This window comes from Harpegnathos saltator, unplaced genomic scaffold (assembly GCF_003227715.2).
Source record: "Harpegnathos saltator strain DR-91 unplaced genomic scaffold, Hsal_v8.6 scaffold51, whole genome shotgun sequence".
Classification (NCBI taxonomy): domain Eukaryota; kingdom Metazoa; phylum Arthropoda; class Insecta; order Hymenoptera; family Formicidae; genus Harpegnathos; species Harpegnathos saltator.
Genome location: NW_020230327.1, coordinates 1787781 through 1799515, shown reverse-complemented (window position 1 = coordinate 1799515; position 11735 = coordinate 1787781). Strand labels below are relative to the sequence as shown.

The window sequence follows — 11735 nt, the reverse complement described above, 5'->3', positions numbered from 1 at the left end:
AGTAGAAGCGGAGGTATCGACGGAGGAATGCTGGATATCGACGGAGAAAGTTTGGAAATTTTAACCTTCAATATCTCCTAAACGGTTAGAGATACAGGCTTCGGACTGGTACCAAATTAAAGCCCTTTCAAAACCCTACATTTTGGACTACATGGACGATTGTCTACTCCCAGTGGAAGCGGAGATATCGACGGAGAAAGGTTAGAAACTTTAACCTTCGATATCTCCTAAACGGTTAGAGATACAGGCTTCGGACTGGTACCAAATTAATACCCTTTCAAAACCCTACATTTTGCACTACATGGACGACTCTCTACTCCCAGTAGAAGCGGAGATATCGACGGATGAAGGCAGGATATCGATAGAGGATGGCTGGAAAACTTTAACCTTCGATATCTCCTAAACGGTTAGAGATACAGACTTCGGACTGGTACCACATTGAAGCCCTTTCAAAACCCTACATTTTCGACTACATGGACGACTCCCAGTTGAAGCGGAGATATCAACGGAGAAAGGTTGGAAAACTTTTACCTTCGATATATCCTAAACGGTTAGAGATACAGGCCTCTGTCTGGCACCAAATTAAAGTCCTCTCAAAACCCTACATTTTCAACTACATGGACGACTCTCTACTCCCAGTAGAAGCGGAGATATCAACGCAGAAATGTTGGAAAATTTTATTCTTCGATATCTCCTAAACGGTTAGAGATACAGGCCTGGTTCTGGCACCAAATTAAAGTCCTCTCAAAACCCTACATTTTGCCGTAAATGACGTCTCTCTGCTCCCAGTAGGAGCGGAGATATCAACGGAGAAGTGTTGGAAAACTTTTATCTTCGATTTCTCCTAAACGGTTAGAGATACAGGCCTGTTTCTGGCACCAAATTAAAGTCCTCTCAAAACCCTACATTTTCGACTACATTGACGATTCTCTGCTCCCAGTAGAAGCAGAGATATCAACCGAGATAGGTTGGAAAACTTTAAGCTTCGTTATCTCCTAAACGGTTAGAGATACAGGCCTGTTTCTAGCTTTCATAAATAGGTTAAAATAATTGAATTTCTTGTTTCGAATATTCTACAAATATATATTTTCATAATTACTTCAAATGAGTATTTATAATTTTCCTAAAATTTAACTTATTGTTTTTTAATGTAATTACTTAATATTTTACAAAACTTTATTATCTGATAAAATATTGTTGATTGTCTCGCACGAACGGTCGCGGACATAATAATAAGTGCCCGTTTTTTTGCAACTTTCGGAATGCATCCCGACTCGAGAAGTATGTGAGTCACTGCTCCGCCTGCGGAGCACGTCCGCGCAGTGACTCACAACGAGAAGCGAGAAATGAAATATACGTGGTGGAACATATAATAATATACGTCCTACAGGTCCGATGTCCAATAAGGATATCCTTGTTACTTTCAATTTATGTCTACGGACGTAAATCGGACATATGGACATAAATTGGACGTGAAACGTACATCCATTGGATGTCCAGTGCTGTCTGGGTATTATAATATATCTCACCGTGTATATATCATTTCTTAGGGCAAGAGCACAGGCTTTTACATAACGCATAATACACAACGCATAAGAGAATCACCCAATCAGAGTTCTTCATTTCTGTCCTGAGAAGGGAAATGAAGAAAACTAATTCGTTTATTCTCTTATGTGTTATGTATTATGTGTTATGCAAAAGCCTGTGCTCTGGCCCTTAGCGTACTCTAGTCTACTCTACTCTACTCGATTTATCGAACAGCATTAAGTTGTCATAAATCATGAAGATAATAGATGGTCGTGCCTATCATACCTTTCAGTCCTAATGAAACTAACTCGAACTCGATTTTTCGTAAACACCTAAAATAAATGATTGGTTGGATCTAGTAATTCACCAGATAATATTTTGCATCGGTTGGTTGTGTGCAATCGTGCTGTGTAGAATTGGATGCTTCCCAACCGAACTGACTACAATGGAAATTAAGCCAATGTGTATCAAATTATAACCTAAAAAGTTAATGACAACAGTAATAAATATCATGTCGCAAATTTGTAGCAGTCTAGTCAGAAAAATGTATGAATTTAAATATATAAAATTTATGCCAATTACTTTGGCAATAAGAAATATGGGTAATTATCATGTGATATATTTTGTTAAAGATATACTAGTTAGGTTATGTTAAACATTTTTGTTTTGCTTTCTAACATGTAATATATTATTATATGTAATATATTTCTAATATAATTTAATGTATATTAACGCGCTGCTGAAATATTAAAAACCTTGACACTTGTAGCAACTGTGAAACGGTTTTATAGAAGGACAAATATACTTTCAAGCGGCAGCAAATTTGAAATTATGCTAGATCAGAGGAAATTAAAGACACCACAGGGTAAAATATTCGAAGTCAACAGCAAACCCTTGGCTTTAGCTGTAGCTGCTGAATGGGATGCGCAGAAGGAGATCATTGATCGTGGCAATATGCACTTGGTATAATCAATATAATAAAACATAAAAAGTAATCTTAATCTGTAATTTAAATAAGTATACATCGGCCGACTTTTTCTTTTTTTCTATTGTAGACAGCCTTATGCAATACCGTGTTGGACAATCCACAAAATTGCACCAAAGTAGATCTAGTCAATAATATAGTAAACTGTTTAGAAATGGATACAGTATTATTTTATTCCAGTGTAAGAAAGTGTTTGTACAAATCTTTGATTTCCGCTGTAATATAACAATATGCTATTTTGATTATAATAATCATTTATGACTTCAGGAGGCAGACGAACTATATAAGTTGCAGATTGAAAAGTGGGAGCCTATAGTTCATTGGTTTTGTAAGCATTACAATGTAAATATTGCAGGAACTCAGAGTATAGAGGCACCTGGTGTATCGTTGGAAACCAAAACTGCAATAACAAGACACCTAATGTCACATAATTTCAATAGTATTTATGGTAATAATTTAATCTTATATAAGAAGATGGGAGAAATCTCCTCCTCCACCTACTATTTTCTTCATATTAACTATACTGATTGTACTCAGGTCTTGTATATGCAGTAGATGGATTGAAATCTGTTATTCTAACTCTTGCCACAGCTGAGAGAACAATTAACGTCTCAGAAGCTGTGGATCTTTCGCGACTGGAGGAGAAATATCAGGTATAAATGTTTTGATGCTCTTTTCTTCGTCTAATTGAGGTAAAAATATCGATAGAAGCAGCCTCTGTGCTCTGTTACCTTTTGTTACACATTCACAAATGGTTTGGCTTTTACAAAGTTTCTTCACACACAGATCTCTCACTGGGGTAACGTGGAATGGCATCATGAGTATAGCAAACATGATCTGCAGGCACGTCTTTCGGCAGCGATGCTGTTCGTATATCTGAACTCGCACTCTGCTACTTCGCGACCGAAGAACGACGCCCCTGATGTAAGCTGATTCTATTTAGGGTTGTTACGAGAAAGATGACTATGATAATATAAAATTTGTAAGAACAACGTATTTACCGCTATTATAATAACATTTTCTCTCAACGTCGATGCGACCGATTGCTTTCATACTGATTAGTATAACTGGCAGAAAATCCTAACGCGGCGTCCAGGTGATTATTCTCTAATGGCGACTTATCAGACTGGAATGGAACAGTCGGGTCCGACCCACTCTTTTGTACAAATGCAGCTGAAAAGTTGACGAATCGTTGTAGGTGACGTGTGAATAATCATATATTATCATATAAGCATATTTCTACATTGGATTTTTACCTGTACGACGATCCGTGATGCAAGCACACAGCACCATTTTTGCACAAGTGGTGGATGCACTCGTTACGATTACACTCGCCCACACCGCGACCGGTTGCGGGACTAGAACCGGTCAACGGAAGGATCGAAGAGTCCGTGCGCAATTCGACGTCGAATATGCATCCGGAGAATCCAGTATGCAGAGGCAGATCATGCGGTAACGTTTCAAAGTTTTTCGATTTATATCCACCTACAAGAATTTTATACCTCCTTGATCTCTGCTCCTCTTATCGAATTTCACCACATTATTTAATTATAGTAAGTTGACCTAGAAGTTCTTTTCTTATAAGATATATTTGTCTATTTGAAAAATGCTTTCAAATAAGCTGCCAAATGCTTTCTATATCAACACTTGTCCAGTGTTTAGGGAAAGACTGGAACGAACCTAACGTATTTAGTTACGCTAAACTAATTAAACACAAAATGAGTGGAAAAAAGCTCAATTGTTATCTGCTAAGACATCAAGATTGCGATCAACATCAAGATGCGGCAGATAAAAATAGAGCGCCTGCATTTAGCGTCTACATCGAAACACGCGATGAGAGACAATGCTTAAAACACCGAAGTTGTGCCATGTGTACATGGCTCTACATGACAACATACCAATATAAAGAACAGGCGAGACGTCCAATTGAGTCATAGATCCTACTGCCTGACCGCTCACATTGCTCATACCCTCCACGGCGAGCCATGCTTCTTTACTTCTTCTTCCAACCCGAATCGTATACGTTTTACTCTTACCAGCCGATCCCAACACGTTCGTGGAACTCAACGAGTCGTTGGTGAAGATCCTTCGCACCCCTATTAGCCAACAAAATGCAATAGTAAAGCTCATCGATTCAGATAGCGACTGTATTCTCTAACAGGAGATGATCATACTCACCAGAACCTAAATCCCACGTGAGCATGATGTAGCCACGAACGAATGTGATCGAGAAGTGGTCGGAGACGTCGCGACGCGAGCCACGCTGCCCAAAGTACGCGATCAGCGAGATCTGGTCGAATGTGCGGGGAATAAGTCGCAGTTTTAGCTCCATCGTATCTTTTATAGAAATCGGTACGCCGTAAGCAATATAGGAAGCGAAACCGGGAATAAGGACCGAGAAGGCCGGTCGTTCCAAGATAGCATCTGAGGACAATAAGTAATTTCGACATATCCTATCGTTAACTTAACATATTATGAATCTGCAGAATTGTCTTGTAGACTGTTTGTTAAACACATTGCGGTTTGTTACCATCTTCGCATAATAACCCGTGACTGCCGAGTGGACAAACGCAAATGAAGCCGGTTCCTGGTGAACTCACGCACGTAGCGCCCATCGAGCAAGGATTATCGTTGCATGCTGAATGTTCGCATAAAGGCCCGGTATAACTATGAATGATATTTCTCTATTATCGTAATATTACATAAAATTTAATATTTATATAAAAATTATACATAAATTATATTTATATATCATAATAAAAAAAATATATATATACACATACATACATATATATATACATATATATATATATATATATGTATATATATGTATATATATATATTGTATAATATATAAAAAATTTATAAATTATTCAAAGATTAGATTTATTTAAAAACTTTCTATAATTTTATTCTTTTAACTGTCCTTTTTCTTCAGACGTATGGAAGGATGTAAACCAGGAAAAAAAAATTGCTTTCAATTACCGAATAATAAATTTCTTACCCTGCTATGCACCTGCAGCGAATTCTGCCGTCGCTTTCTTCACATGCACCAAAGTTCTGACAAGGATTAGATAAGCACAAGAACGACGTACACTCCTCGATCTGGAACGTTTCTGTGGAGTTGTGAATGAAGTGTCGCGAAATGCCGTTCACCTATAATAGATAATGGATAATTGATAATTTCGAGTCGTCTTAAATAAGAACCAGAAACTATATTCCGCCCTCTAAATGTAATACTTTGCTAAAGACGTACCTTCAGAGAATCCATGCAACCAATGAATCCCATAGCATGGGGAAAATAATGCGAGAATGTTAATGGGATGCCTCCTATATATAGATTGGCATGTTTTGGGACCATTCCTCGTTGCGGTAGTATTTGCTCACCTGTCACAGCCATGGTGCCGTTAACCAGCAATTTGGCAAAACACTGTTCATTTTCATCGTTGGCAACGTATTGGAAGCTGTCAACAAGGAGAGAATTTAATGTTTACCGGCATGTTTACCGACATTTTCACGGTAAATAATCTGCGCATCCAAGTATTTGGAAAACAGAAATATATAGATAGGATACATATATAGAGAAATATAAATATACCCTGTATAAAATGTCGAATTGAAACGTATTAAAAAATATTGACATTTTGAATACTGCTGTCTGAATTCTGCTTTCTGATTCGAAGAAAGGGATTGAAAAGTATTAGTTCCCATTAAATTTCACCGCGCTAAATGCGAGACGGCAGTGGTGAATGCTTCGCATTAAAAAGGATTCAATTCATTTCAAATATGCCTTGCATTTAATCGTAATCGATAATTTTCAAATGCGAACTTTCGCATTGAAAAGTATTCACTTCTTTTCCTAATTGTTTTCGGATTCAGAGGCATACAAGATTTTCACGTTCTATTTCCCGTTGCATTAAAAGGTATTGGCCCGCGATCCAATCCAAGATTTTCGCAAAGCAGAATTCATGACGAAATCTCGTGAATGCGAAACAATACTTTTAAATATGACATTTTATACAGGGTATATAAATATAAATATATAAGTAAATATAAATATATATTAATATATTTAACTACTTTATATATATTTTTTTTTAAATAAGATGAAATCTGCATGATCTATACCTCATGTCAATGCTCACTTCGAAGCCATTATCGATAACGGCGTCGATTTCGCCGAGTAACATGGTTTCTAGACCGCAGGAAAATTGGAATTTCAACGAGCCGAGCTCCAGATACACCAGAGAATATCTTTCGTTGTCGAAATAAACGTGCAATATTATCCCATTCTTGTACACTGTCTTGAGCTTAATGTAAATTTGCAGTGTGGCATTCTTCTGATCGATGATATTCACATCGACGTATTGTCTAGCAAAAGATTTGCCATTGAAGGCTGCCTGCGTCGAGTCTGTCTTGCAACCTTCGGCGTACTACAAGAATAATCAATATCATTCAACGCTTTTCGAAATACATCGTTTCATGTATTTCGAAGCTGTTTGCACTGTTTGGGCTGTTTTCTTAACTATCACTACTGTTGCCGCATCAGCTACTTACTTCTGTGACATTGCGTGGAGTCAACGTGGTGGTGGAACTCGTGGAACTCGTGGAACACAGACTTCCGTGGCAAGTGCCGATTTCCGCGGTGCTGCTGGCTTCGACGCTGGTGCCAGGACCCAACGAAGATACGCTGATGGACGTTAATACAGAAGATATCGTCGTCGGAGTCTCAAACTTCCCGGTTGAAGTTAGAACCGTTGGCAGTGTTGATGAGGAAGTGGTTAAAGGTAGGACAGTCCTGGGCGAATCCACGATCGTGGTTCCAAGATCGCTGCTTCTATTTTGTGTCGTTTCTGTCGTGTAACGGAATGTCGTATTGGCGAGGAACGTCATGTCAGTACCATGGTCCGTGATGACGCTCGTCACGGTCGTTCTTTCGTCCTTTCGGTCTTCATCCGTGTCGATTATCGTGGGTCGATGACTAGGTAAAAACGAAACGTAGTGTCATTTATACGAATATTGATATTAAACAAGTATTATTATCTAATATTAAGTACTAGTATTAACTATACTTTAAATAATAATTGCAATTTGAAAGTAATTATATTATTTACTGTAATTATTGAATGTATTATTTAACTTAATTTAAGTGAATCTATTATTTAAATATTACAACTATATACTGTAATTTATCCAGCTGTAACGTTTCAGATTATAGCAATTACTTTTTATATTATAGTATCTTGATATTCTAAGTGAAGATCGCAGTATACTTTGTGTTTACCTGGAACTCATCACGTACTCCGTCACACGCGTTGCGTCTTCATCCACTCTATCGGAGGACGTTGGATACATCATCTTTGTCGTTTGATCATAAATACTGGGTTCCTTGGTAACTTCGCCATCATAAAACGACCTGCCAGTTGGAGGATAAACTTCGGTACTTCTCGTCTCGGTTACGTGAGAGTAGTCTTCGGTAGCAACGGACGTTGCAAGCTCCGACGTAATGAAATCACCCTGAGTCGTGAAGTCTGTCGAGGGCACTTCGGTCGGGAAACCAGCGGTTTCCGTGCTACCACTTTCGTACGCTAACGTTGTTGTCGTTTTCTCCGTAATCGTGAATTTCCTCGTATAAGGCGGAACACTCGTCCTTGAGGACGTTGAGTAAGTAACGACTCTAGAGGTCAACGTCGACGACGAAGGCACGGAAGTATCCAACATCGAGGTCGAGTCTCTAAGTGAAGTGACGAAAACTGTGGTTCTACCCGAACCTGTTGCCTGCTCAGTCGTCTCTTCTGTTTCGAAAAGGCTCGTACTCGTGGGGAAGCTGTACTCGCACATAGGTCCACCGTATCCAGGCGAGCAGGAACAAGTGAAGCTGTTGATACCGTCGATGCAAGTGCCGCCGTTGTCGCAGTGTGCGAATTTCGACTCACAGTCGTCGTACCTCAATTCACACAAGACACCGTGGTAATCCGGGACGCAGTAGCAAACCGGACGCTCGTCCTCCAACAGACAGACCGCTCCGTTCTGGCAAGGATTCTCGTCGCATGGGACGATCGCCTTGTCGCAATCCTTTCCGGTGAACCCTTCGATAGAGGCAAGGGGAAGATGAATTGAATTAATATAATTTTTGTAATATTATACCCGAACTTGTTAGTGATTATTAAAACTATAACATAATAATTATTATTGATAAATATTAGAATATAATAAATATTAGTATTATATTAGTATAATATTAATATAATATCTAATACTGATATAATATTTTTTATACAATTTGTCCGGATAGTTTAAACTTTTAAGAGACATCTTAAAGAAGTCTAAAAGACATTTTAGACCTTCTTTTGACAAGTCTTTTCAAAATCTTTTTATTAATCTATATTGTCTAAGCAAAACGATTGAATTTTTATCAAATCGTCATCTATAATCCGCTTCATGGATGTCCGGTTTTAGAAAGAGAAACAGAAATTTATGACTCACTTACCTATGATCCAATTCTACTTCTATGATCCATTATCGGATTACAGGAGATCCACTTACCAAATAGACAAGCACAAGTGTAAGAAGCCGGGACGTTGATACAGAGTCCACCGTTCTTGCATGGTGATATAAGACACTCATCGACGTCCACGTCGCAGAGGGTGCCGGCCCATCCTATTCGAGTAAGAAGATCATAAATGAGAGGAAGTAGACACAAGAAGAGACCAAATCTCTCACCTTCGCGACAACGACAAAAGAACAAGAATCCGGGCCCTTCGACGCACTCGCCCGAATTCTTGCATATCGTCTCGTTGCAGACCGAGGCGTCGATTTCGCAGTAGTCTCCTGCGAAAGGATGAACACCGTGAATAACGACAGCGCAAAGTTTTGCCGGGTGAAGCTCAATGCGGCAAAATACCTGAGTACCCGTCCGGACATTGACAAGTGAATCCATCATAATCGACGCAGGTGCCGTTGTTGAGACACGGGTGGTTCGAGCACTCGCTGTATTTTTGCTCACAATTAACACCTGGCAAGAATAGCGTCATCTACTCATTACAATCCCATAATTTTGCGTACTTAATTAAACTTGCAGTTCACGAGCGATAAATATCAAAAACGTAGTACGGTCTTTTCCCAGTAAACACCAACCAATAACGTTATGTTGTCGTTATAATTTCTCACTCGACAATGTAACTGTTATATATAACTTGTGTCATAATGCACTTGGAAGTGCATATCATGCACTTACATTGCTAAGTAGAAGAATGCAATATTAATATAACGTTACTCTGTTGTTTGCTGCTTACTGGGCTGCTTATTGAAACCCAGCAAACCCAAGGTAACATAACTGTTAGTTATAATTTTCTATTCAGCAATGTAACTTACATAATGCGCGTGTTATATTGCATTTACATTGTTGAGTGGGAAATTATAACTAATTGTGTGATTCCCAGTCGGAACCATGACATTGATTTGTTGTTGAAATAGTCGATGAAACGTTGAATCATCGTTAATTCAACCGTCATCGACGTCGAATTAACGTTGTGCTTCTGATTGGGTTGTTACTTGGTATTTGCTGGGAAACGACTCACTATGATAATAAGCTAGGAAGTAAAAAAAATAGATTACCCACGAAACCGTCAGTGCACGTGCAATTGTACGAGGCAATGCCGTCGTTGCAGGTGCCACCGTTAAGGCAAGGATTCGACCAGCACTCGTCCCAGTTGATCTCGCAACTGATTCCCGTGTAACCGTCGATGCAGTAACAGGAATAGGTACTGCTCGGGTTCGCCGTCGTGGAATGTTACCGGAACAGAAACGAGGAGCGGAAACATTCGATTGAGACTTGGAATCTCCACCGTTCAATCGTCGCGCTTCGCGAGCGCGCAATTACAAATATCTACCTGTTCTTGTTGTCCGAACAGATCCCGTACATGCAGGGATCTCCGCTGCAATCGGATCCTAGCGCAAACACCGTGATCGTGGTCGACAGTACCATTAGAACAAATATACCCTCGCACGTGCTCCTTGCACACGGCGGACAGTAAATCCACTTATAAGCCAGTCTAAGTAGCCTTATATACCTTTACAGCACGATTACAGTATTTTATATGTGCACACATGTCGGTCTGCCATCAGTGGCATGTAGGTGTTTACAGTGCAAGTACACGCGCTTGGATACTCGTTTCCGTGTGTGTGTGTGCGTATGTGTGTGCGTGTATGTGTGTGTGTGTTGTGTTGTGTATGTGTATGTGTGTATGTGTGTATAGACGTATGCAACACATACGATTGGGAATAAGGCTCTTATTGTCCCTCACGTGTCTCACATGAGACGATGCAACAATCACAGGGAACATTCGTTGTAAAGTGCACTGGAGAATCTTGAAAGAAAAAGATTCTTAAGAATCAGATTTGTGCTTAATAATAATAATTGCTGAGAGGTTAAAAGTCCAAGAAAGATTTTCTCTTCGTTATCAATGCTTCGAGCTGCTTCGTGGAATAAAATTGAATTAAAAACAGTTAGATGCGGTAAAGTTAGAGACGAGAGAGACCACCTCCTCCTCATTCCTCCTCGCGAGTATATGTTATCATGGAGGAAAGAGTACAGGGAAATTGGAGGAGCTGGGAATTATAATCGGGTGAATATGTAACAAGCAAAGGATGAAAGTAAAAACTCCCTGCTGAGGTCTTCTGCTAAGAAGCATGTACGCGTCCCAATCATGCGTATATGTCCCTGCGTGTATGCAAAGTATATTATATATAAATATAAAAGTTCAAGGTCGAACGGAAAATTTCGATTTCGCAGATCAGACATAGCCCTCTCGCTCGGTAAAGATACAAAATCGCAAACTTAATTAGACTAGAGCGATACGATGCCGAGTCACGTCATTGTGCCAACGCTCGTCCGTGACCTTTCTCGCGAATCGTGAATGTTGCATCATCGTCAGTCAGAGCGCTATCGGCAGAGAGAGAGAGGGAGAGAGAGGGGGGGGAGGAATTACAATTGTACTTGATCGGTACTATATTACAACGAGAGAACGACGATGCGCTACGGTTACGGCTCCTGAAGGGTGAATGGAAAAGCAAACTCGACTGGAACCGGGGGGAGAAGAAGGACCCAACCCGAAGGATCGCCCTTCCCATGTTATTACCTTCCCATGTCTGTGCGACCGACGACGGCAATAAAAAAAAGGAAGTACGCGAGTCGTCGTCGTCGTCGTCGTCGTCGTCGTCG

The 11735-nt window shown here is 39.7% G+C and overlaps 2 protein-coding genes across 6 annotated transcripts; one reads left to right on the top strand and one right to left on the bottom strand.

Annotated features, from left to right (window-relative positions):
- The first annotated feature begins 1948 nt into the window (after nt 1-1948).
- On the top strand, nt 1949-5473 carry l(2)k14505 (ATP synthase mitochondrial F1 complex assembly factor 2 homolog l(2)k14505). 5 transcript variants are annotated; one of them, XM_025302657.1, is made up of 10 exons: nt 1949-2129; nt 2297-2490; nt 2583-2693; nt 2780-2960; nt 3050-3165; nt 3299-3436; nt 3575-3964; nt 4175-4949; nt 4999-5173; nt 5451-5473. In XM_025302657.1, the coding sequence occupies exons 1-7, from the start codon at nt 2018-2020 to the stop codon at nt 3695-3697; spliced, it is 975 nt and encodes a 324-aa protein (XP_025158442.1). In that variant the 5' UTR covers nt 1949-2017; the 3' UTR covers nt 3698-3964; nt 4175-4949; nt 4999-5173; nt 5451-5473. The 5 variants fall into 5 exon arrangements, with proteins under 5 accessions (XP_025158442.1, XP_025158444.1, XP_025158443.1 ...); XM_025302659.1 differs by having other exon boundaries at nt 3587-3964; nt 4175-5173; XM_025302658.1 differs by having other exon boundaries at nt 4674-5173.
- eys (eyes shut) lies at nt 4322-11720 on the bottom strand. The gene is made up of 13 exons (XM_025302655.1): nt 10405-11720; nt 10130-10278; nt 9417-9527; nt 9236-9343; nt 9059-9172; nt 7797-8601; nt 7070-7493; nt 6641-6945; nt 5769-5976; nt 5517-5668; nt 5043-5179; nt 4691-4936; nt 4322-4608 (listed from the first exon to the last, which is right to left on the bottom strand). The coding sequence occupies exons 1-13, from the start codon at nt 10497-10499 to the stop codon at nt 4322-4324; spliced, it is 3141 nt and encodes a 1046-aa protein (XP_025158440.1). The 5' UTR covers nt 10500-11720.
- Between the last annotated feature and the right edge of the window lie 15 nt (nt 11721-11735).